Genomic DNA, 26,733 nt, shown 5'->3' with positions numbered 1-26,733 from the left:
ACATTTTCTTCCCCATTCTTGCATAGTCTGTATTTGACTTCAGCTGGCCGACCATTTTAAATTCCCAGTTTTTTTTTCTCTTTCACAAGTGGTGAGGTAGACTCTGGTCACAGCATCAGTACCTTGTTTGGGTCACCGTCTGTCACAGTACTCCCAGTCCAACTGTGGCATTGTGGCTTTCTCAGCGCAGTGTAGTTTTCCATAGTTTTTATATATATATATATATATATATATATATATATATATATATATATATATATATATATATATATATATATATATATATATACACCCCAAACAGTCCAAAAGAAAGTAGTTTCTGTAGGGGAAGGCCTCTCTGTTCTCCTGGGTCAGCATCCTTGTGTGCTATGGCACTCTCTGTGTCCAGGTATAGAGGTCTTGTACCCTGCTCTTGCTGGCAGCATACAGTCCTTCTGTGTGGATCAAGACATCTTATTTTCCTTAGTTCAGCCCAGGTGTGGGCTAAGGAATCTCTCTCCTGTTAGAAACTATTGGTCAGGTGGAGTCTGGTTGATTGCCTGCTGCACTTAACCAGATCCCTGCTGGATTTTAGAGAGAGTTTCTTCAACAGGGATAAGTCCCTGTTCCAGTAATGAATAATGTTAAACAATGAAATATACATAAAAACAATAAAAGTGAAAAGAAGAAATAAAATAAATATATTGAGGGGGTGTTCATCTGGTTGTTGCCCTTTTTCTGGGACCACTTAGGGACCATCCTCATCATCCGAATAAGGGCTAAAGGGACACTGCTCCATGTGGCTGGGCTCTTTACACCAGGAACACATTTTCTTCCCCATTCTTGCATAGTCTGTATTTGACTTCAGCTGGTCGACCATTTTAAATTCCCAGGTTTTTTTTTCTCTTTCACAAGTGGTGAGGTAGACTCTGGTCACAGCATCAGTACCTTGTTTTGGTCACCGTCTGTCACAGTACTCCCAGTCCAACTGTGGCATTGTGGCTTTCTCAGCGCAGTGTAGTTTTCCATAGTTTTTATATATATATATATATATATATATATATATATATATATATATATATATATATACACCCCAAACAGTCCAAAAGAAAGTAGTTTCTGTAGGGGAAGGCCTCTCTGTTCTCCTGGGTCAGCCTCCTTGTGTGCTATGGCACTCTCTGTGTCCAGGTATAGAGGTCTTGTACCCTGCTCTTGCTGGCAGCATACAGTCCTTCTGTGTGGATCAAGACATCTTATTTTCCTTAGTTCAACCCAGGTGTGGGCTAAGGAATCTCTCTCCTGTTAGAAACTATTGGTCAGGTGGAGTCTGGTTGATTGCCTGCTGCACTTAACCAGATCCCTGCTGGATTTTAGAGAGAGTTTCTTCAACAGGGATAAGTCCCTGTTCCAGTAATGAATAATGTTAAACAATGAAATATACATAAAAACAATAAAAGTGAAAAGAAGAAATAAAATAAATATATTGAGGGGGTGAATATAACAATGATATATTTCTAGTGTTAGGCAAAACTGAGAAAATTATACATTTATTTGATGAACCCCTGCTATTTTTATTTGAAGATAAATATATTATCAGAAAAGTATTAAGAATTCTGTATCTTGTCCTAGACAATTGATTTGTTTTGAACTACTGTACTTAATCGTGTATGATCATGTATTTGTTTAAGTGGATGGGGATGTTTTATTAAGGAAATAAAGTGTATAAAGCCATATTTGTTATTTCTGGTCTGGATTAATATATTTAAAATCTCAATTCTCACTGTATAATATAATTTAGATATAGAACACGTCCTCCTAAAAATAAAAGGAATCGGCACTCCAGAGGTCTTCATACAAAAAAAGAAGATTTTAAGCCACATAGATCTATGTGCATTAAAACCTCTTTTTCTGTATGAAGACCTCTGGATTGCCGGTTCCTTTTATTTTTAGGAGGACGTGGTATATATTATAGGTCTCCCCAGCGGGGGATGATCGCTGTGCACGTGAGGCAGTTGCATAAATCCGGTGAGTGCACTTATTTCTTTCTCCCAATATAATTTGGGGACATTTGACTGCAAACAGATTGTGCAAGGAAAAGTATTTACATATTCATTGCATTTAAATGGAGCATGGGAGAGGCACTAGACCTTGCAGATGTGATCTATAATAGCTCATTTCATCACTGCAGCACATGTATGACTAAAAAGTATAGGGTTATGCATCGCACTCTTACAAAAGCTGGAAAACTAATGCAGAGCTGAGATAAAGATATCTCCATATTTGCCAAAGGATAAAACTCCATTGCTTTCAGAGAGTCTTTGAGAGATATGTACTGCAAACTGAAGCAGTGCTACAAAACTGGGCCAAATTGCATCATATTGACTCTGTGTTATACTGCAGCAATGGCCCTTATTACAAGATTTGGTTCGGCGATGTTGCGCAAAAAGTCCCACTGGCTTTAATGGGACTTTCTTTGCGATAGCCCCAAATCTGAGCTTCTACAGTTTACAAAATAAGGGTCAATGTACGATGCAGCAAAATTTACAGTCTTCGATTCTGTGACAAGGTGCGAGATTACAGTCTTGTGAACGCTTTGTTCACTGCAGCTTGTCCGCGGGTCGAACACATGCCGGCTATGGACGGCCAGCAGAATTATTTATGGGGTTATCTATGTAATTACAATTCAGTATGTGCCAGGGAGATGGCGAACTTAATATCTGCATTCGTTTTGCAGCTGGAAAAGTGTTATTACTGATTACTGTAGAGCAGAAGTGCTCAAATTGGGGGGCGCAAGATTTTCCAGGGACGGCCCAGCGGTTACAGAGGCCCCTCGCTCTTCCCCAAGGCATTTAAATGAAATGCTGGGGGATCGCATGAGGCCTCTGCAACTTCCCTTGTCTTCGGCAACGCAATGTCATGTGACCCCGCAGTGTCATTTGACGACGGAGACAAGGCAAGGAGGTGGGCACGAGCAGGGGGGGGGGAGAGCAGGCACGTGGGCGCAGACTGTAAAGATTGTGCATCCCTGCTGTAAAGTACCAGTGTTTTGCCCAAACGTTGCTCCATTTGTGCCAGTTTTAGGAAGTAGTATTAGAGGTGTTAAGTCTGCACAATATTATAATGAGATGTATCCAGATGTGCATCTAACTAGTGCGATTTTCCTTTCTCTCTACATAAAGTAAATCTGCCGAGTCTGGGGTGTCATTAATATATTTTTGCACCAATGTAAGAAGCAAGTCTAACAAACTACTGTATATAACCATGTACCTGGTACAATAGATACACGTGAAAAATGTTGTTCAATGCTTTAGAGCAAATTGCATTCACGTGATATATATTCCTGTAGGCGGACGCTCACAGAGGTATGCAAGGGAGACTGATTATAGTGAAATTAAATAAGCCTTTTATTGCACCTTTTCCTTAACATCAGGAAACCATCCAAACAAGGGGTAAACAAAGCTTCTATTCACTTGGTAGTATTTCTAGTGAAATACTATGCGGTTCACAACTCCCTTAGATAAGCATGTCTCCCAGCCCCAAACATATAGCATGAAATAAGCAGATATAGAAAGTCTCATAAATGAAAGTCTTATCTGTTCCTTGTGGTTTGGAGGGAAAATCTTCTCTGTCCCTGGTTGCTACCTTTTCTTCAGGGTTTGTCAGCATTCAGGTTTAGAAGTTTCCCCTGTGTCTTGAAAGCAGCTCTGCTGTTTCTTCTGGCAGGGCTCAAGACAAGTGTCTCCAAGTTCAGCTCAGGTGTGAGCTAAGGAGTCCCACTTCCTGTCTCAAAAGACAGGCTTTTCTAAGCAATCTAATCAGGCAGGTGGTGTTTGTTAATTGACTACCAGCAGTTAACCACCACACTGCTGGATTAGAGGCACATTACCTGAACAGGGATAACTCCCCTGTTACAATTCCCCCATATGTCAAGCACATTTTTATCCAAGTTAACCCCTTTGGTACAACGCACAGCTTTCCACTATGTTGCAGGCTCTATGGAAGTAAAGCGGCTTTCAGTGCAGTCCAACTTAGCAATATATATTAGAGGTGCAGGGAAATAGTGCAGGGAAACGTGAAAGCAATTAGGCTGCGTCAATAGTGACCGTGCGCTCATGTCCGTGCGCGAGACGTCACCCGCATTTTTAGCGGGAGCATTTCGTGCCTAGGCTAGACACGATGGGGAGGTATATCTGCAAGGCGTGGCCGTGACGTAACGGAGCTGATTCGCCCTCATTGGGAGAACCGCTCACGTGACCTGGCCTTCACGCCATGGAATCAACTTGAACTGATTGCCGCGCACCGCGCACTCCTTCGCACTGTCGCACGTGCAGTCTATAGCTGCAATAATTGCCCTAAGGCATTTTGATCGCACAGTGTATGCACTCCTCCATGCCGTCTCCCCAACCATGGCCGCAGCCTAAGGCGCAATGCCTTATTTGTCATTTTGAAAGTTTATTTAAGATATGTTGTAGAGTTTTTTAAATTCCGGTCCAAATGTTAAATAGAGCAGTATGACTATTTGAAACGTACTGCCCTGCTTGGCATTAAGGTCTTTATTTGGTAAAGCGGGGCTGTGCCATAAGGAACCTTATAGCCCATTCAAGTTTTGGACCACTTAGTATTTATTGGCCCAATATGTTCTTCTAAGGTTTGAGTGATTTTCCTGGCTGTATCATCAACAACCCGCATGGTTTAAAATTCTGCAAATTAACCATGCCATTATACAATTATCTGGTTCTGAACTGTCTGAGTAAGTCAGTGAATTCATGAAATCCTCTGGTAAATCTCATATATAAAATATTAAATGTACTGTATACCTAACACACTAGTGACAGTTACATCTTGAAATTTTGACATTTATTTATTTATTTATTACCAACAAATAAGAAATAGAATTCAAAATATTTATATAGTTGTTAGATTTGACATTAAAAAGGCATCAATGTTCTAGATTTCATATACTGTATAATTGGAACTAGTTTACCTTGCTGCCAGATAACACGGAATCTCAAGCTGGGTCTTCAATGACAAACTTCCTGCAGTACCTTGACTGTATGCTTATAACATGGAGTACTGCATCCATGGATGGCTGGGGCCTATATGGCCATATTTATGAAGTGGCACTAGGCTTTAAGACACCTTACAGCAAATTAAGTGAATGGGAGGTAAGGTGCCTTACGGCTTTGCACTGCTTAGCAAACATGGCCTAATGTGTCACTGTGCCCAATAGCTCATTCTACATCTTTAGAATTTAGCCTTAATGGGACTATTTTAACTTCAGCAAGCACGTTTTTCATATTCATTTTCTCCCCTAGGTCTAGAGATGGCATGGGTGCACAGGCCTCCCGAAAGAGCCAATAGTGGTGAAACCTTTGATGTGACCTACTCTGTATTTGCCTCTGATGAGTTTTATCACTATGCAGTAGCACATGGGATCCTTTTTCACAGGTAGGCGTGTCCCTCAGCATTTATATTCAACATTATGATGGCCAAGTAGCTGTTAAGTGTGCTTGTACTTGACAAATATTTTGTAGTGACAAGTGGATTCAATGTATTCAGTTCTCATAATAAAATATTTCCTTACGATACCTGTTATTACAAATCAACAAATCATGTTTTTTTCCCCCAGAATTTTATTGTGTTTGTCCTCATTATTGTTTGTATATTAATAAAAGTGTCTTTTGATATTTTTACACACAACTGTGAGTGCCCCCATTTGGTTGGGTTTCAGGCATTCCTTCTATTACATACTCCTGTGGAGCACCGCCCGATAGGCTGATAGTCCATCTGCCTGTTAGTGCTGATCTACTTCATTTTTGGTAGTAGTGCTTTTACCTCCCCCTACCCCCCCCCACCCCCCATCTTTCCTGTTATGGCAAATGTCACTAACATCTACAGGTATTAGATCATCCTCACTAAATAATTAAGGAGATCTTAACGGGCTTACTTACATTACTTTGATGGTTGTGTTATACAGCAAATATATCTAGAGGAATTAGAAGCGACTAAAAAATATTACTCACTGCAAAATGGCAAACAAAAACTAAAGAGTAACAGTATACTAACAAGGTAATCACCAAACACCAGGGATCAAGTAAAAATGCTACAGTACAACTAAGCTAGGCCCTTATTTTCTGCATGAGTCTGGCAAATGTTATAATTTTTGTACAGGTTCATGGCCACATTCAACAATTTTCCTCTGCGCACGCAGTGTTCTTTCTTGTTAAACCCTATTCACACTTCTACAGTAAGTGCTAAGTAAATAGTATAAAATCAATTAATATAGCGAGGCATTATATAATGGAATGGGCACACAAACAATTAATTTCTATTCATGATTTAGCGATGCTGCGTCTGCAAAAAGGTTTTGTGAGCAACAAGAGTGCCCATCCAACTGGAAAGATACAAATGGCCAGAATTGCTGTGTTCACCATGCTAATATCCACTCGTGCCCTCTGTCCTTCATGGTAAGTAGATGTGGCTTATCATTTAATGCTGCCAGAGAGACAATAACAGAGAGGCACATACCAAACATCTTGTTTTATTTAAGACGTGTCTATTCTGATCGCAATTCTTACAGTCATAACATCAAAGCATAGAGATGGAAAATGTGTGAAGAGACATTCTAATGAAGAGCAAGCACAAAAGGTGGAGAAATGATAAATCATCAACTGGATTTATGATCATTTAAATTACGTTTTAGCACAGATATATAGATATAATAGACTGACGAGAGGACAAAGAGAGAGTGGAGAAAGAACAAATAGGAACAAGATAGCCAGAAATGGCACACAAGTCAATGGGGTATTTATTATCTATTTTCAATATCAGGCACTGGCAGGTGCAGTGTAGGATAAAGAGTATTTGTATAAAGAGCAAACGAGCATTTTCTTGAGGAAAAGCAATCAAAGGTGCATTTGCACAAAGCTGGCCAAATATAAATGTTGCTTCCTTCAGAAAATGCAACTGTTCTAAAATCCCCAAAGTTTTAGATGTATTTTATTTGAATTATTACAAATAGTTTTTCTTAGAGTCCTCTGAATGTGGGAGTGTTTACCAATCAATGATTTTCTCTAGCCTTAGCACCAGGGTCGCAAACAGAAATCGTTGGATCCAGGACACATTTAAGGAGCAGGGTCCCACACATCATGGCGCAACCATCGTGTATAAGCCTGGGAGGGACGTAACGAATGTTAAGGAGGACCATACAAGCTATGGGCCTAGGGAGGTGGAGGGGGAGGGGGAGTGAGACAACCTATAGGCCTGTGGAAGGGGGAGGAGACAAGCTATGCACCTGTGGAAGGGGGGAGGAGACAAGCTATGCACCTGTGGAAGGGGGGGAGGAGACAAGCTATGCACCTGTGGAAGGGGGTGGGGAGGAGACAAGCTATGCACCTGTGGAAGGGGGAGGAGACAAGATATGCACCTGTGGAAGGGGGGGAGGAGACAAGCTATGCACCTGTGGAGGGGGGGGGGAGATAAGCTATGAACCTGTGAAGGGGGGAGATAAGCTATGCACCTGTGGAGTGGGGAGATAAGCTATGAACCTGTGGAAGGGGGAGGGAGGAGACAAGCTATGCACCTGTGGAGGGGGGGGGGGAGATAAGCTATGAACCTGTGAAGGGGGGAGATAAGCTATGCACCTGTGGAGGGGGGGGCTGGTAGATAAGCTATGCACCTGTGGAGGGGGGGAAATAAGCTATGGGCCTGGGAGAGAGTCTTGCTACATCTCTAGGTGTCACATTTTGGTTAAAAAAGGCATAAATTACCCAGATAACCAAATGACTGCTATTGGTACATTTTAATCCTAGGGGAGATTGTCCCTTTAAAATGAAATGAGCTTGTAGCCACCAGAAGGATAGTTCACACCGTTTGAAGAAACGTTTCGTATTGGTATTATAAAATAAATTCAAGTATCCAGAAGCTGAAATTGGTCCTTTGTAAGACTGGAGGGACACATTTTGAGATTCATAAGGCAAGGTAACAACTTCCATTTGGATCAGGCTAGCCACTCTGACAAAGCAGTTAGCCCAATCAAGCAAGTGCCCATTATGTAGCTGTTACATGATAAGGACATCTAACGTGCCAGGGCCCATGCTGTAGCAGGTAAGTCATAAGGGCTCTCTATAGATTAATGACTGTATATAGTAAGAGACAAATCTACTTACATATAATAGAAATGCCTATAAAAAGCTGTTGTCGAAATGTGTTGACACCAGAAGGTATCGAGAATCACAACTTTTTATTCACAAACACTTGTTCACTTTTTATTTGTAGCATAAATATTGTACAAACGTTACTAAAATGGTGCCCACATAGCTTTACAACATTATTTTACGTGTTTAGGATTTGTTCAATTCAAATTCAGTGTCAATAGTTTCCTAAAGTATTTCAGCCACTGACCAACATGAATATATCTAGTTTATCGCTAAGGGGCACACAACATAACCCTGGATCTGTATTCTTAAGGAGACATTAAAAAAATGATGGTGGGTAAAAAAAAATGTGACAAAAACCATGCACCATACAGAGTACAGGAAATAAAAATATCACTTGTGGATACATTAGCATGTCTCATACAGGTCTGCAACCCTGCTTTTCCCCATTATCGCTTAGCAAACAGTGCTTCCACTGCAGCCAGGGGTTCATTACCCAGAATCCCTAGCTGCAGTGGCAGCATTGTATGCTAAGAGATAATGGGGAAAGACAGGGTTCCAGACGTGTCTGAGACATGCTAATGTATTTGCTATTCTTAAGGACAAATTGAAAGTAGGGCACTGAAGAAATTCATAACACTGCTCTTAGTAATATTTGTATTTTAAATTTTTTAATCTAGTTTGATAAATTAAGGCTTGAAAATATAAACGGTTCCATTCATATGAAGTGGTCCATTCAAAAGTCTAACAAATCCACACCACGTGAAAAGTAAAAAAATTGGCTTGCTTCTGCACTTAATATAAGCATCATGTTTAACAATCGCCTTAGATTTGATGCACAAGGTTAGCCAGAAGCGTTTGTGCCAAGTCAGCGATTTTTAACGCACAGGACCTTAGAAAAATTGACAGGCACATCATTTTATTCAGCCCCTGGGTGTTTAGTTAATGCTCCAAAGAGTTCCTGGGATGTTTTTTTATGCAGTAACTTTTTTTCATGTTTCAGAAAGTTAGTACAGTATCAAGATGCCCTTGAAGTAAAATATTCATGGATGGTGGTTTGTTTTTTTGCAGAAGATGCATGTATTTGTAACGCTTTTACAAATGTTCAATATTTGCCACGTTTATGAACTTTTGCAAAGGGTAAACCCATGTCTACAAACTAATTCTTCTAATAACTACTGTACTTCCGAGGCCCTTATTCTTAAAGGTGTGATATCTCCAATTCAGCGCTAACACACAAAGCCCCATTGAAGTCAATGGTGACGCTGGCACACATGATGCAGAGGTGAAGATGACCTTATATCTTTGGAGAGACATGTTCTAGATGCCGTAATACTGAGCATCAGTTGTGCAGCAGAAGGTTTAATTGCATAACTCTTTAATTAGCAACCAGTATGTGGGATATTTTTTAAATTGCATGACTTTAAGCTTCATTTGATTTGTTTAATGAAGGGTAAAGGTGGAATTTGTGGTCCTTGGATACCAGATGATGGTCAGATATTCACTCATACCTTATCCACTGCTGGCAAAATGACACAAGGGAACTGGACTGCCAAGGTAAGGTGCTACACATCGCTTGTTTGCACTTTTTTATACATATTTATTTTTATTGGTTTCAAACAGAGTTTTACAATACTGATTTTCCACTGGTGATGGGATCTCATTCCTTATTCTTTTTAAGTGAATACAGTATGTGGTATCTAATAAAACTTCATCGCCCAGACAGTGAAAAGGACAGTCTCACATAGCATGCAATTTTTTTAAATAACTTATGGCAGTGATTGGCTTTTATAGTAAAATTCAATCAACCCTAAAATTTTAAGTTAACTTGTTTGCATCGTTTGAAAAATGGAAAAGATTTGCTTTTCAATGAATTCACTGATATGGATGCTTATCAGACCAATAGTGTCATATACTTTTATCATTTTTGCTAATAAGCCGTGTCGTCATTCCCTTCCTCTTTGCCCGCGTGACGAAAACATTTACACTTGAGAGATACCAGCACCCCCAACGGAGGTCTGCATCTCGGGAAGCAGGGGTCCCTAGAGCTGTAAAAAATACACGGTTCAACTCCAGAGACCCCCTTCTTCAAACTTACTACAAATAAACAACAACAGAAGAAAATTAGCACTTGGACTGAACCTTTAAGATCAGCTATGCCTTTTGTATCACATTATGGAGTTCCATTTCCAATACTCTCTTTCGTAACTGACAAGTAGCCCTACCTACATAGATAATGTTGCAGGGACATTTTATTAGATAGACGATGTTGGTGCTCCTATAATTTATACAATCGTAATAAAAAAATTTACTCTGTATATTTGCCCGTGTATTTCAATAAAGTCGCCTTCTAGAATATATTGTCAGATATTACATCTGGCAAACTGAACGTTACTGATCGGCTTTACTGTCTAGCCAGCAACCCTACCTCTTCATTGTGAATTGACTGTTATCAACTAGCCTGTAAGAATTATCCTGAGTGGAGCATCAGAAGTAATTTTTAATATGGGGTCATTTTTTTTATATTCCTCAAATTTTGTTGTATATAAGTAGGTTCTTTAATTGTTTGGGACAGAGACAAGTAGTCTAAAAGAAAATCTAACCTTTATTTGGGGACTTCACTAAAGCAATAATACTGTGCCCACTAAAATCCTATTGTTTTCAATGAGAATGTTTATCATTTTGGTGCAGTTTATTTGACTCACTTTTGTAGTTGGAAAACTTTGGTAAATAGACCCCAAGGGCAGGATATATGGAAAAGCTGTTTGTAGATATATGTTGCTTATGATTTTGTTTGTTTTTCTCTTGGTTCTATGTGTGTAATGCTTAGTTGTGTATTATTCCTACAGTGCTGGGGGGAGGCTGAGACTAATTGATTTGCCCCTCTGGAACTGTAAGGGGGACAGTTTACTGGGAGTCTTTACCTTGTTTTAATGAACATGCATCACCTTTAATTGTATTTTTTACCACCAGGTTGTCTTATCTCACGTTGGTGTTACTTCCCTCATTGCTCACATCAGAGTTGGCAAAATGCAAGTGGCACTTGAAGCTAAAACCCTGGTATTACCTGCAGTAGGTACAGTACAATTTAATCTGTCACTCTCTCTGTGTTTCCCTCTCTCTCTCTCCACAGTGTGTGTGTGTGTGTGTGTGTGTGTGTGTGTGTGTGTGTGTGTGTGTGTGTGTGTGTGTGTGTGTGTGTGTGTGTGTGTGTGTGTGTGTGTGTGTGTGTGTGTGTGTGTGTGTGTGTGTGTGTATTTTTGTGCTTGTTATGCGTTACCTATACAGTACTGTGTAGTTAGCCAAATCTATTAAAAAAATGAAAGAATTAAGTTATGTAAATGCTAAGGACGGGCACAGTTAGGGTTTCAAAACCCGAACTTTACAATTTTTACACTTGATTTGAATTAAGAGTCTAGCAGTTCGGTAATTCAATGTTAGAGTCCAAGTTCTTTCCCCCCCCCCCCTGAACCGGAGCAAAATTCAAGCCAAAAAAGACACGTGTGCTCAGATTCCTTTTTATTTCTTTTTGGGGGGTTGGGGGAGGGTCGTGTTTTCTTTTCAAAATAGTGGTCAACCTTTAAAAAAAACCCTGTACGTTTTTGTTAAAAAGGTTAATTATAAAAACATTTGACTAAAATTCGGAAATCCAAATCAAAAACAGCTTTAGTTTGAGGGTATTCACATCCAAATTGGAGGAAGGGTTTAGGAATTTTATCTCTTTAATATGTAGCCCCCTCTTTTTCAAGGGACCAAAAGTAATTGGACAATTGACTCAAAAGTTGTTTCATGGACAGGTGTGGGCTATTCCTTCGTTATTTCATCATCAATTAAGCAGGTAAAAGGTCTGGAGTTGATTTCAGGTGTGGCATTCGCATTTGGAAGCTGTTGCTGTGAACCCACAACATGCGGTCAAAGGTGCTCTCAATGCAAGTGAAACAGGGCATCCTTAGGCTGCAAAAAAAAGAAAATCCATGCGAGAGATAGCAGGAACATTAGGAGTGGCCAAATCAACAGTTTGGTACATTCTGAGAAAAAAGAACGCACTGGTGAGCTCTGCAACACAAAAAGGCCTGGACGTCCATGGAAGACAACAGTGGTGGATGATCATAGGATCCTTTCCATGGTAAAGAAAAACCTCTTCACAACATCCAGCCAAGTGAAGAACGCTCTCCAGGAGGTAGGCATATCATTATCCAAATCTACCATAAAAAGAAGACATCACGAGAGCAAATACAGAGGGTTAACCACAAGGTGCAAACCATTCATAAGCCTCAAGAATAGAAAGGCCAGATTAGACTTTGCAAAACAATATCTAAAAAAGCCAACCCAGTTCTGGAACAACATTCTTTGGACAGATGAAACTAAGATCAACCTGTACCAGATTGATGGGAAGAAAAAAGTATGGAGAAGTCTTGGAACGGTTCATGATGTGAAGTATACCACATCATCTGTAAAACATTTTGGAGGCAGTGTGATGACATGGGCATGCATGGCTTACAATGGCACTGGGTCACTAGTGTTTATTGATGATGTGACAGAAGCAGCTGGATGAATTCTGAAGTGTATACGGATATATTGTCTGCTCAGATTCAGCCAAATTAAGCGAAGTTGATTGAATGGCGCTTCACTTTACAGATGTACAATGACCCAAAACATACTGCGAAAGCAAGCCAGGAGTTTTTTAAGGAAAAGAAGTGGAATATTCTGCAATGGCCGAGTGTCACGCTGCGCTCACCACAAACAGGACGGAAGACCGCGGGGCTGAGGTGGGGTTGTATAGGCACCGACCCACAACCACGCAGTCCTGTCCGGAATGCGTAGTCCTGGTTGTACCGCGTCGTAGGGTTGGAGAGGTCAGGGTAGTCAGGGTACTTGCCGTGTTCCAGGGTTGGAGAGTCCGGGTAGGTAGAGTTTCGTAGCCAAGGTCCAGGGTAATAGAAGGTAGAGTAGTCGAGGAACGAAGCCGGGGTCAAAGCGCTGGAGAGTGTAGAAATCCAAGGAACAGGCAGGGTCAAACAGGACAGACAAAGTTCAAGACAAAACTAGACAGCAGCGGTGAGCACAATGCATAAACAGGAGTTTATGCTCAGCAATGAAGGACAGACAGAAGCAGGTATATATGTGGGAAGGGTCCAATTACCTTGCAGTGGTGTGCTCTGGTCCACCAATGGTGTCAGTGAGACACTAATCCAAAACAGCTTGTAATTAGATTTTCTAGATGATAGTTCTGGTTGCCGATCAACCCGCGCGCGTGCGCGAAAGCCGCACGGCGTGATGACGTCATGCGGCTTATTCTGCAAGTCTCCGCCTGTGGGAGGCTCTAGTAGCTCCTTCGCGTTTTCCTGCCTCCTGGTTGCCGAGCAACCCGTGCGCGTGCGCAATGCGTCTCGCGGAGCTCCGACATCACGCTGCTGCGCCTGCACTGCCCTGGCAGTGCGTGGCCGCATGACCCTGCCCCGTGGTGCTTCTCCGGGTCGGTCTCCGCGCGGAGTAGAGGTAAGTGTGACACCGAGCTAATCACCTGATCTCAACCCGATCGAGCATGCATTTCACTTGCTGAAGACAAAACTTAAGGCAGAAAGACCCACGAACAAACAACAACTGAAGACAGCTGCAGTAAAGGCCTGGCAAAGCATCACAAAGGAGGAAACCCAGCGTTTGGTGAGGAAACCCAGCGTTTGGTGATGTCCATGCGTTCCAGACTTGAAGCAGTCATTGCCTGCATATGATTCTCGACAAAGTATTAAAAATGGACATTTTATTTATGATTGTGTTAATTTGTCCAATTACATTTGAGCTCCTGAAATAAGGGGACTGTGTATGAAAATGGGCGCAATTCCTAAATGTTTCATACAATATTTTTGTTCAACCCCTTGAATTAAAGCTGAAAGTCTGCACTTCTATTGCGTCTCGGTTGTTTCATTTCAAATCCATTGTGGTGGCTGTGGCAGGACGGCCTGTAGCCGAGGTCAGGGAACAGTCCACACGTATAGTTTCAGGATAAATTAAAACGTTCAGTGGCTTTATTTCTCCACAGTAACATAACATGCGGGTACACTGTCCCTTTAACAAAATAAATCCTGCTCCACTTTGGGAGAAAAACTGACTAATAACACAGCAGACCTATCGAGCAGGCTGGCTGGCTAAACCAGAACCAAACCATAAGGGTACTTTAAGCAGTCAGTAAACAAGTGAATAATCCTTACTTTAGTTGAAGTAGTCTTTGGTGAAATCCCTCTGGCTAAGGGCTCATGCAGCAGTGTGCTTCTCTTTCTCTCTCTCTCTGGCAGCTACTGCCAGTCACATGATCCTTTATCTACCTTGCTGGCTCTCAGGTGTCAGCTAAAGAGTTCTGATTTCCTAACTTCCACTTGAGTTAACCCTTATGAGTGCTGGATGAAGCACTCAGACATATGTCTCCCAGGCGTAACTGATAGGAGTTGACTTCACTCTGTCACATACCTCCCCTGTTTGTGTGTGGCTAGTGTCCCACACGGCTGAAGCCCGACCCTCCACTCCTTCCCTTGACAAAAAATCAGCATTTCTATGGTCCTTTCCAGGTCTATGCTGAATATCAAAAGAGAAGTGGTGGAGGGCAATATACCACCTGGTCAACCTTGGATTTGTGTCCTTCATGGTGTTTAACCACTTCAAGGGCGCATGGTCAGTGACCAGGATGAAGTGTACTCCTGCGACATAATGTCTCAAGGCCTCAATTGCCCATTTTACAGCGAGGCACTCCTTCTCAATAACGGAATACCTCACTTCCCTTGGGAACAGCTTCCGGCTGATGAACAGTATGGGATGTTCAACACCATCAAATTGCTGAGACAGGACTGCTCCCAATCCTACCTCTGAGGCATCCGTCTGGATAATGAAGGGCTCTTTAAAATCTGGGCTCCGAAGAGCGGGGCCCTCTGACAGGCACTTTTTTAGCATGTCAAAGGCGTCTTGGCACTCCCAAGACCATTTAACTTGGGTCGGGGCACTCTTTTTTGTCAGATCTGTTAGGGGTGCAGATATTTCTGAAAAATTGGGGATAAACCGCCGGTAATACCCTGCTAACCCCAAAAGGGAGCGGACCTGTGTCTTTGTCTGTGGGGTGGGGACTTCCTTTATGGCGGCCACCTTGCTAGCTAGTGGCCTTACTATCCCTCCCCCAACGGCATAGCCCAAGTACTTTGTAGTGGATTTACCCAGGGCACATTTTTTGGGATTTGCAGTGAGCCCTGCTTCTCTTAAGGACATTAGGACTGCCCTTAACCTTTTTATATGAGACTGCCAGTGTCTGCTATAGATGACAATGTCATCCAAGTAGGCCGCGGCATATGCCCTATGGGGTCATAGTACCTTGTCCATTAACCTTTGGAAAGTGGCTGGAGCCCCATGTAACCCAAATGGCATAGTGACGAATTGGTATAAACCGAGAGGGGTGGCGAAGGCAGTTTTGCATTTTGATTCTTCCGCTAGAGGTATCTGCCAATATCCTTTCGTGAGATCTAGGGTGGAGATATACTCTGCTTTACCAAGCGAATCAAGCAATTCATCCACCCTAGGCATTGGATATGCATCAAATCTGGATACAGCATTTACCTTTCTCAGATCCACGCAAAACCTCACCTTCCCATCTGGTTTAGGGACCAACACGATAGGGCTACACCATTCGCTGTGGGACTCCTCGATCACGCCCAATTCCAACATTTCTATTATCTCCCTCTCTACCAGGTCTTTTCGGCCCTCTGGAAATCTATAGGGACGGGACCGTACTTTTACGCCAGGTTCTGTCTCAATCCTATGGGACACTAAATCAGTCTGCCCTGGCAGCTCAGAAAAAACATCTGGGAACTGGTCACATACATCAAGTAGGTCTGACCTTTGTTCCGTTGTTAACTGCTCTCCCATGGGAACCTGATGGTCAGTGTGCATACTACCCTTTGGAAGCTTTGGACCCAAATCCGTCTCTCCTTCCCGAGGGTGAATGAACAGCGATCTCATCGTTTTCCAGGGTTTCAGGAGGTTCACGTGGTAGATTTGTTTACCCTTCCTGGACCCTGGTTGAGAAATCTCATAGTTCACCTCCCCGGTGCGGCGGAGAACTTGGAAAGGACCCTGCCACTTCGCAAGGAGTTTACTCTCTGATGTCGGTAGTAGTAGCATCACTTGGTCCCCAGGTTGGAAGACCCTCAAGCGAGCATTTTGGTTGTACTGCCTCTTCTTGAGCAGATTTGAGGTTTTCCTTCGCAAACCGACCTATCATGTCTAGGCGGTTTCGAAGGTCTATGACATACTGAAGGGTATTCTTGGAGGGGGAGGGCTCCTCCTCCCAGGATTCCTTCAGTAGGTCGAGAATACCCCGAGGTTGGCGTCCATATAGGCGCTCAAACGGGGAGAAGCCTGTGGATGATTGGGGAACTTCTTGTACCGCAAACAACAGGAAAGGGAGAAGTTCATCCCAAGCTCGCTTTTCAGTGTCCACAAACTTCCTAAGCATAGTTTTTAAAGTACGGTTAAACCTCTCTACCAATCCATCAGTCTGAGGATGGTAGACCGAGGTCCAGACGGATTTTACCTCCAATAACTTCAGGACATCCTGCATTAACTTTGCCATGAAATTTTTTCCCTGGTCAGTTAACATTACTTGGGGAAGTCCCACCCTAGAAAACAGTTCTAACAGCCTGTGAGCAACCTGTTTAGCAGTGGCTGATCTCAGAGGGAAGGCCTCAGGATACCTGGTGGCATAATCAACAACAACGAGTATAAATTTATGTCCCTTAGCAGAGGGTTCTAAAGGTCCGACCAGATCTACCCCAATTCTCTCGAATGGGACGGCTACCAAGGGCAGAGGAACCAAAGGAGCTGGCTTCTGTCCTTTTTGGCTAGTTAACTGGCATTCAGGACATGTCTCACATAGTTTCATGATGTCACCATGTATGCCTGGCCAGTAAAACCGGGACGAGATGCGGTCCGTGGTCTTATCTCTGCCCAAATGACCACCCCATGGGAGAATATGAGCTAGGGTAAACACTGTTTTGATCAACCCTTTAGGGACTAGCATCTGTCGAATGACCTCCCCTGTTTGTGTAACCTTATTCACATGATATAGTATGTCATTCAACAGTTCAAAATGTGGAAACACTTTTACACCTTGTTCATCTATTATCTTGTTGTTGACCTGTACCACCTTCTCATATTGTCTAGCCAGAGCTGGGTCCTCCCTCTGCCTCTGACGGAATTCAGGAAGATCCAGGTCTGGCAACACTCCCGTATCTATCTGTTCCCCACCCTGGTCATCCCCGGCCATGACCTGCAGTCCTTTGGGCTGACTAATGTTACCAAAAGTCCCAGCCTTTCTTAACCAGTCCTCTTTTTCCGCACGTCTCTGTTTACGTGTCTTTGGGACATGGTGTCTACGGGGGAAAATCTCTGGGGAAAAAGGGAACAAGTCTCCGATACCAGAGAAGTAGGCTCCGTAGGAGTAGGGGCCAACAATGTTTCGAGGTAGGGCCAGTCTCGGCCAAGTAGAACAGGAGCAGGTAGCCAGGGAGCAACTCCTACTAGTAGGCTAGCCTCTTGATCCTGGATACACAGTGTAACGTTCGCCGTCGGGTATTTCTTTGTATCCCCATGGATACACTCGATATTCCAAAGAGAGTTATTAAATTGTCTATTGCTTGGAATTAGGCCCTCTAGGATCAGGGTTTTTCCAGAGCCCGAGTCCAGCATGGCGTTTACTTTTGTCCCCTCCAGAGATGCTTTGACTAACCACGGATTGTGGTCCCCTCGGAGACAAGCTGTGGCAGTGGTTCTGCCATATGAACAGTCCATCTCCTCATCTCCTGAGTCCGCAAACTCGGTCATCCGCGGAAGCTCTCGACGGGGCTCGGTGTTTGGACCTCTCCGCTGTTGGATGGGGTCCTCCCTTCTAGTTGGTGGGGTTATCCTCTCCACTGGGTGGGTGACAGGAGTCCAGGTTCTCGGGGAATACTGTGGGTGGCTGCCTCCCTTGAGTGATCCAGTGGCCTCGGACCCAGGATGGGCGTCTCTGCGGGAGTTTGTGCCAGGAACCCTCCGAGATGGGAAAGGGTCTTCCGATCGGGTTGACTGGATCTCCCGAGCTGGCGGGTTGTAGACCCCTCGATTGTCTGCTCTCCTGCCTCTAGTATCACCGGAAGCAACTGGTGTTTGCACCGGCCATTCCCAGCTATCCTGTTGGGTGTCGTCGCCCAGGAAGTTTTCCACCAAGCGGACCGCTGAATCCAGGGAAAATGCAGCATGTCTTTTAACCCAGGAGCGGGAGGAGGGGGGCAGAATCTGTATGAACTGCTCGAGCACAAACTGTTGAAGGATCTCTGCCTTGTCATGTTTTTCCGGTTGTATCCACCTGGTACATAAGTCTACTAAGCGGTGGGCTACGACCCGGGGTCTGTCTCGGTTTGTATATTTGACTGTCCGGAACCGCTGTCGGTAGGTCTCTGGCGTGAGGCCTAGGCGATCCAGAATAGCAGCCTTTAGTTTCTGATAGTCCATGGCCTCATCCACTGGAAGAGCCTGGTAGGCTGCCTGAGCTTCCCCTATGAGGAGTGGAGCCAGAGTCGTTACCCAGCGATCAACTGTCCAGCCGTGGGCCGTGGCTACCTTTTCAAAAGTGAGGAGAAATGCCTCTAGGTCTTCGTTTGGCTTCATTTAAGCAGCATCACCGGTGGGTTATTTGGAATCCCTGGTCTGCCTGGGGTTGGGCCTTCGACCAGCAGTTGGAGTAGCTTTTCCTCTTGCCGGGCCTGTTTCTCATCTTGCTGGGCTTGTCGCTCATCTCGCTGGGCTTGTCGCTCTGCTTGCTTCTCTGCTAGCTGGAGCTGTTGCTCAAGGAACTGAGAAAAAAATTTCTCCATTTTTTCCATTATTTTTTTTTGTGTGGCCCTTCAGATACAGGTAGCCGAGGTCAGGGAACAGTCCACACGTATAGTTTCAGGATAAATAAAAACGTTCAGTGGCTTTATTTCTCCACAGTAACATAACATGCGGGTGCACTGTCCCTTTAACAAAATAAATCCTGCTCCACTTTGGGAGAAAAACTGACTAATAACAAAGCAGACCTATCTAGCAGGCTGGCTGGCTAAACCAGAACCAAACCATAAGGGTACTTTAAGCAGTCAGTAAACAAGTGAATAATCCTTACTTTAGTTGAAGTAGTCTTTGGTGAAATCCCTCTGGCTAAGGGCTCACGCAGCAGTGTGCTTCTCTTTCTCTCTCTCTCTGGCAGCTACTGCCAGTCACATGATCCTTTATCTACCTTGCTGGCTCTCAGGTGTCAGCTAAAGAGTTCTGATTTCCTAACTTCCACCTGAGTTAACCCTTATGAGTGCTGGATGAAGCACTCAGACATATGTCTCCCAGGCGTAACTGATAGGAGTTGACTTCACTCTGTCACAGTGGCGTACAGAGCCAAAATTATGAAAATTGTATCAGTGTCCAATTATCTCCGGACCTAACTTTATATCTTGTGTATCATATTTTCTTATTTAAAGGTTATTATTTTTTGTGCTTTTGATATAAATAGTTTTTTCTTTGATTAGGGTTCTGTTACTTTTTTTCCCCTATAAAAACACTACTGCCATGAATGATACACTAAAGCAGCAATCCCGCTTAAATTTTAAATTGATATATTGTTTACAGTGTTTGAACCAGGTGGGGCTTCCATATCTGAACCCTGCTATTGTCAACTCCTGGGACCCCCTGGTTCTCCAGATACAGTTTTCTGTGCTGGTTTAGTTCTTGGGTATTGTAGGCGGACGCTCACAGAGGTATGCAAGGGAGACTGGTTATGGTGAAATTAAATAAGGCTTTTACTGCGCCTGTTTCCTTAACATCAGGAAACCATCCAAACAAGGTATAAACAAAGTTTCTATTCACCTGGGAGTATTTCTAGTGAAATACTATGCAATCCACCACTCCCTTTAGATAAGCATGTCTCCCAGCCCCAAACATATAGCATGAAATGAACAGATATAAAAAGTCTTATAAATGAAAGTCTTCTCTGATAGCTGGGCTGCTGTAGGGGAAGCTTCTCTGCTCTCTTGGAACCGCACCCTTGTGTGCACAGGAAATGTCAGGCTCCAGTTTAGAATCTTGTCCCCTTTGTCTTGTGGTCAGCTTGTCGCTCAAGACATCTGTTCTTCCTTGGTTCGGCCCAGTTGTGGACTAAGGAATCTCTGCTCTGTCTCCAAGTTCAGCTCAGGTGTGAGCTAAGGAGTCTCTCTTCCTGTCTCAAAAGACAGGCTTTTCTAAGCAATCTAATCAGGCAGGTGGTATTTTTTAATTGACTATCAGCAGTTAACCACCACACTGCTGGATTAGAGACACATTACTTGAAAAGGGATATCTCCCCTGTTACATACCTCCCCTGTTTGTGGGAAGCTCGGGCTTGCCACGGCTAAAGCCCATCCTTCCACTCTCATTCTAGATATTTCTGTGACTTGAATGAGAGTGGATGGAGGAAGAGAACCCTCAGTCCCGCTGGGATTGGAGCCCTTTCTCCAGTTTATTCGTGTCTCCTCCCGAAGGTGCTTGAGATCAGCACTCCTCAGTCGCTCGAGGAGGACTTTTTCTAAGTATAGTCTTTTTGCTATGTGTGCGGTCATGAGATTTCCCTTGCGTCGGGTGCTCATCTTATAGTAGGCAGACTGTATGGCAGCAGTTGCAGAGCGTATAAAAACAGCCCTTTGAGTTTTTTGCTCTTGAAGCTGTCTCTCTGCCCTTTTCCCACTCAATGGGGTTTATAGTTCAACCTCTTTGGGATTAAGTTGTAATTCCACACCCACTTCCAGAGAATGTCCCATCTTTTCATCTTCATCAGCTAAGGATTCTTCTGGTTTATATTCAGCACGTGTACCTTCTTTTATTGCCTGTTGGGTGGCTGAAGGTTTTGCTAGTGCTTGTTTAGGTGGTTCAAATTTTGCAACCTTGTCTTTCAGACGAGCGGTATTCCCAGCTCTCACTGTACCCTTGTCTTCATGGGTTTTTGTGGCTGTGGGACACTGACGCTTAGTCAGGATCAATACTTGTCCTTGTAGAACTTTTATCTCATCCGCGAGAGATCCCTGTTTTTTGAGTGCGACTTGCAAGTCTCTTCTCAGGGAATTTATCTGCACGCTTTGCTTTCTCTGAGCTTGCTTCCACATTTTTATAGCATTGTGAAGCACTATGAATTTCTTTGCTCGGGCCACAGTTACTTGTTTTAGTTTCTGGACCTTCTTGTGCTCCCTTTTGTGCCGGGTCACCTGGGTTCTAAGCTTGGCCTCTAGCGATGCTTTGGTGACGCTCAGGGTAGCCTTCAGTTTCTCATGCTGCTTTGTGGGGACATACTGGGTAATCAGACATTCCTGCAGCACTTGAATTTCTTTAACAGCCTGCAGATTGTCTTGGTGCAAAGTTCGCTGCTTCTCCTCGGCCTTCTCGAGGTGCGTACACAGACCTTGCAGTTGGTTCTGCATTCAGGTGCTCTGCTTCACACTTCTCACCTTCCAAAAGTCTATTTATTTCTTTAAGCTCGTGCAGCTTTTCATTCTTTTCCTTGACGTCGTTTGTCAAATGAAAATTTTCTTTTTTGAGTTTTAAGTTTTTTCTTTTTAATCTTAAATTTTCTCCTTTTTCAGTCTCTGTACTATTCAGGGCCTCCTTGCAGTCCTCCTTCCATTTACGCCATATACTTTGAGAATGACAGTCTCCTGGCGTGAGACTTCCTTCTCTAGGTGGAGGGTCTGAAGCTCCTTCTGAGAGACTGGGAGATCTGTATAAAGATTGACAATCGTCACTGGTTCCGGCTCCGCTTCCCTGGGATGGTTGGTTGGGGGTTCCTCACTATTGGCACCGGACAGACACTTCTTTGGGGTACACGACTTCTGCCTTGGGCCCTCTGGATATTCGGTTAACCGCGGGACGAATTCTCCATTTTCTCTAGATTGCAGGGCATCTCGGTCCCCCTTTTTCTCCACAGGATCTGCAGACGTGTCTGTTCCTTCCACGGTAAGTGAAGAACCGCTTTTCTTTTTCTGCCTTTTTGTTTTGGATGACACCGTCCCCTCAGGGATACTGGGGTCTCCATCTTCATTTGAAATTTTTGCAGCGTCACTGGATCCACCTGGCTTTTCTTGCAACTGTAACAGCTGACGGAAATATTCGGTGATCCACTGCTCCCGCTCTTTCTCCTGCCAATCATATTTGTCATCATAGGGAGCGGTCTTTTCGGTTCGTACCGAGTTCAGGCACCCCCACCATTCTTGGGGTGTTTTGTGGGTGTGACTCGGTTTGGGTTCCCCATAAGAGATGTCTTCCTCCTCATCGGACTGGAAGGGCCACTCTTCTGTGGGGTAGGGTTCATTACAGGAATGCTGCATCTTGTCCTCAATTTTGGGGCTATCAGGTGTAATTTTCTTCCTGACCTCAGGAGGCGCTATTGCAGCTGTAGCCACTGTATTTGCTAGAACCCCCAATTGTGGTAGTCCTACAGGTGGGCCTATTTTGCTTGTAGAGGTGGTAGCTCTCACAGGCATCTCTGTAGACTTTTTTTCTCTCTCTTGGGTAAGTTTACAATATCAGCAGTGCTGTGCACACATTTTCTATCATCAAGTATACAGGATGTGCAGTTGCTAGGTCAAAAAAGTCTATTTGCTTTACACCATTTACTTGCTAGGTTTTATCTCTCTTATCTCTCATAAGGTGCTGGATGTGCAGTTGCTAGGTAAAAACTTCTGTTTGCTTTACACCATTTACTTGCTACAGTAGGTGCAATCTCTCTGCTTCACCCAAATAATGTGATTTTCTGCTTGAGTTCAGTCTCAACTTTGGGTATTATGACATTCACTCTTCACACTTTGGGATACCTTTTACACAGCTCAGCAATTCCTTTTTTCTAGTAGGCAATTTTACCCTCAGCACTTGTTTACTGAAAATTCCCCTGCTTCAGCACAGTCTTGCATCAATTTTCATATTTTTCTGCATATACTCCATTCACAACTGGTAGTCCTATGCGGTGTGGCAGCCTTTACTTACAGAATCAGTACCACTCGTGGGTCACCATCTGTATTCACTGCTTCAGCTAAAATTTGAAAACAACAAACGCCTATCCCTTTAAGGGCTAACTCACTTCTTTAACCCTGACTATGGCTGGAAGGCAAACCCCCTATTTCAATGACCATATTACAGTTTATTGTGATAGGCAAATAAGGTTTACCTGCTTCAGCAGTCTCTCTCTCTCTCCTCTTGGGATTGGGGAAAAGAGTCCATCTGTGGTTTTGTAAGTTTCAGTGCAGGTTAGATTTCCTGCCTGGATGTGTATCACTTTAATTCTGGTCTCTGCTGCATGAGATTTTTTGTTTATGTTGCTCAGACTGTTTGTAGACAAGAAAGAACAAAAACAATTTCACAGCCAGTTCCGGTCCCTTCTAACTTCAAAGACCACCTCTCGGCCCACATCAGACACCATATGTAGGCGGACGCTCACAGAGGTATGCAAGGGAGACTGGTTATGGTGAAATTAAATAAGGCTTTTATTGCGCCTGTTTCCTTAACATCAGGAAACCATCCAAACAAGGGGTAAACAAAGCTTCTATTCACTTGGGAGTATTTCTAGTGAAATACTATGCAATCCACCACTCCCTTTAGATAAGCATGTCTCCCAGCCCCAAACATATAGCATGAAATGAACAGATATAAAAAGTCTTATAAATGAAAGTCTTATCTGTTAGCTGGGCTGCTGTAGGGGAAGCTTCTCTGCTCTCTTGGAACCGCACCCTCGTGTGCACAGGAAATGTCAGGCTCCAGGTTAGAATCTTGTCCCCTTTTGTCTTGTGGTCAGCTTGTCGCTCAAGACATCTGTTCTTCCTTGGTTCGGCCCAGTTGTGGACTAAGGAATCTCTGCTCTGTCTCCAAGTTCAGCTCAGGTGTGAGCTAAGGAGTCTCTCTTCCTGTCTCAAAAGACAGGCTTTTCTAAGCAATCTAATCAGGCAGGTGGTGTTTGTTAATTGACTACCAGCAGTTAACCACCACACTGCTGGATAAGAGGCACATTACCTGAACAGGGATAACTCCCCTGTTACAGGTATTTAAATACATTCAATAGGAAGTCAAAAGTGGCAGTTGTGGCTTCCTATTGGCCTGTGCTTAGCAGCTATATTGGAGCTCCAGCACTTAAATCTGTAAGTATTTGAAGAACCTAGCCCCTCCGGTTCAAAAACTGTACAGAAAAATAAAAAAAAACGAGCGGCTGAGAGTGATGCTTTATGATGTAGCAGACATTATTACCCCATTAATGTGAGCTAATGCACAAAATAATGCATTCAATTTCGTGTTATCTCCTTAGCCATTGTTTTCAACAACCTTGTTGTTAAATACAGGCATACCCCGCATTAACGTACGCAATGGGTCCAGAGCACGTATTTAAAGCGAAAATGTACTTAAAGTGAAGCACTACCTTTTTTCCACTTATTGTTGCATGTTTTGTACTGCAATCGTCATATACGTTCATAACTGCCATTTGCCTATTGGGTGAAATGTCCTTACTCGCGAGTGGTACTTAAAGTGATGTATGTAATGTGCATTGCATTAACGATTGCAAAAAATATCTTCTACGTTTGTTCATCTGTTTTCAAGTTTGTCCTATAAAGGGACAAAGATAAAATGATTTGCTCAATCTAGTGGCTCAGGAACAATTCAACCCACAAGCTTGTGTAATGACCAAACAACCGCACATTACAAATAAAAGATGGTTGTCTGCCAACTCCCGATTGAACTCAATCTCATGTAGCTATTAGAGTGTACATTAACATTCATTTTTCTTATTAATATGAGGCTGCGGTTCAGTGAGGGTTAGCCTATTTTTAACCATTGCCACGCCGGAAACTCTGCGGCTCCACAGTGCTAGTAACCTCCCACCGTCTTGACCACGTGATTGTTTGTTTAACAATCCCTTGGTCGAGGGCACACCCCTTAATGAGGATAATGAAAGAGGAAGGTCTTCCTCTACTGTGCAGAGTGCAATCATTGCTCCTGAAGAGCAGTGTGACAGAGCGGCCCACAGGTGAGGCCAGGGTAGAGTTCACACATGCATTTCTGGGTAAACCATAATATTTCAGTAGTTTTATTCTCCACAAAACAACTAAACATTAAATGCATTGTCCCTTTAAGCAAAACCAAATCATAAAATAAACACCTATTACCTTTAGGGAGACTAACTCACTACTTCAGCCCTTTTTAACTGTCCACCAGCTAAGTTGGTTGCCAGACCAAAAACATGCACTATCATATACAAACAAACAGTCTTTAGGAACAGCAGTATAGTTTTTAGTTCTTATCTGGTATGTTGCAGGGATTCCTTCACAGGGTCTCCATGTAACTCCTTCCGCAAGACAGGAACGCCGGTTCCAGGGAGCAGACTGTGTCCAGTCATAGCAATCTTTATCCTGGGTGGGACTCCTGCTTCCTGTAGTCCTATGGTCCAGAACAACCAGGGTCCCTCCAGGTTGGCAGCAGCCTCTCTACTCTCCCGGGGAAAAACTAACTCACAGTCTCTGGCAACGTCCTGCTTTTATCCCTGCTCAATCAGGAGTTAGTTATACCCACCTCCCAGCTCAGGTAGCAAACCCGACACCAGTGCAGTTTCCTGCCCTGTAAAGTGAGTTCCTTACAAGCAGTAAATGAGATCTCCTCTAGAAACATACAAAAAAGGGATGATATCCATGGGACATCACCAGGCTGCCTGCCCTCGAATGTCCAGTGGATATCACTACGGCATCCAAGAGGTCAAGAAGAACCTTTCTTTATGGATGTTTGCAAAGGACAATAACCTCGGCTGAGATATTAACTGTTATTTTCTCCTAAGCAATGATTTTTTAACAGGATTTCTTCTTTTGCAGTATGTGGAAATGGTATTTGTGAAGAAGAAGAAGTCTGTTCAACATGTCAAGCTGACTGTGGGGATTGTCCCCTTCCATCTGACACTCAAATGGCAATTGCTATTCCTGTAGCACTGATTTCTGCTGGCTTTATTTTGGCAATGGTGGTAAATGAATGGCCTTTACTGTACCTTTTTATCTATCTGCAGCCTGGATGTTATAACAAGTTGTGAAATACTTTATACTTTGTAAATACAATGTGTACCTTTACATAGTTAGGGACATTTCTTTTTAATTCAGTGAGCTACAATATTCACAATATATGTATTACATGTTTTCCAGGAATACATGTGGTAGAAACAAAATATCATAACGCAATCACATGAATTTGACATATTATTTTTAAATGTTTACTGAGTGATTGGTTCATAACTGTAAATATGAATTCCTTTCATAGAGCATTGATATAGAGTGTTTTCATTATTGTTTTTTTTATTTATTTTTATTTTTATTACCTGTCTTGTAGGGATTTCAGTACCAAAGGCAAAAGATGTTTTGGGATGAAAGTTGGATCATAGACTTTAACCACATAAAACAAGGTTTGTAGGCAGTGAACTTCTGGTGTTAGATTTCCTGGTGAATTTATTTCCTCACAAAGCGATGCCGGGATAAATTTAAATTCAATACAATTTCACGAATGAGCATAC

At 43.1% G+C, this 26,733-nt stretch overlaps 1 protein-coding gene across 1 annotated transcript in view; it reads left to right on the top strand.

Annotated features, from left to right (window-relative positions):
* Window positions 1–24,545, top strand: part of LOC142487915 (uncharacterized) — a 39,839-nt gene extending 15,294 nt beyond the window's left edge. The window contains exons 4-8 of the mRNA XM_075588060.1: window positions 5,295–5,427; window positions 6,323–6,446; window positions 9,588–9,692; window positions 11,109–11,211; window positions 24,496–24,545. Of these exons, the coding sequence (XP_075444175.1) occupies window positions 5,295–5,427; window positions 6,323–6,446; window positions 9,588–9,692; window positions 11,109–11,211; window positions 24,496–24,545 (515 nt within the window). The remainder of the gene's footprint in view (window positions 1–5,294; window positions 5,428–6,322; window positions 6,447–9,587; window positions 9,693–11,108; window positions 11,212–24,495) is intronic.
* Window positions 24,546–26,733: the final 2,188 nt, after the last annotated feature.

This window comes from Ascaphus truei, chromosome 1, assembly GCF_040206685.1.
Source record: "Ascaphus truei isolate aAscTru1 chromosome 1, aAscTru1.hap1, whole genome shotgun sequence".
NCBI classification, from domain to species: Eukaryota; Metazoa; Chordata; class Amphibia; order Anura; family Ascaphidae; genus Ascaphus; species Ascaphus truei.
The sequence above is the reverse complement of the archived record's forward strand: the minus strand, read 5'-3'. Positions and strand labels throughout refer to the sequence as shown.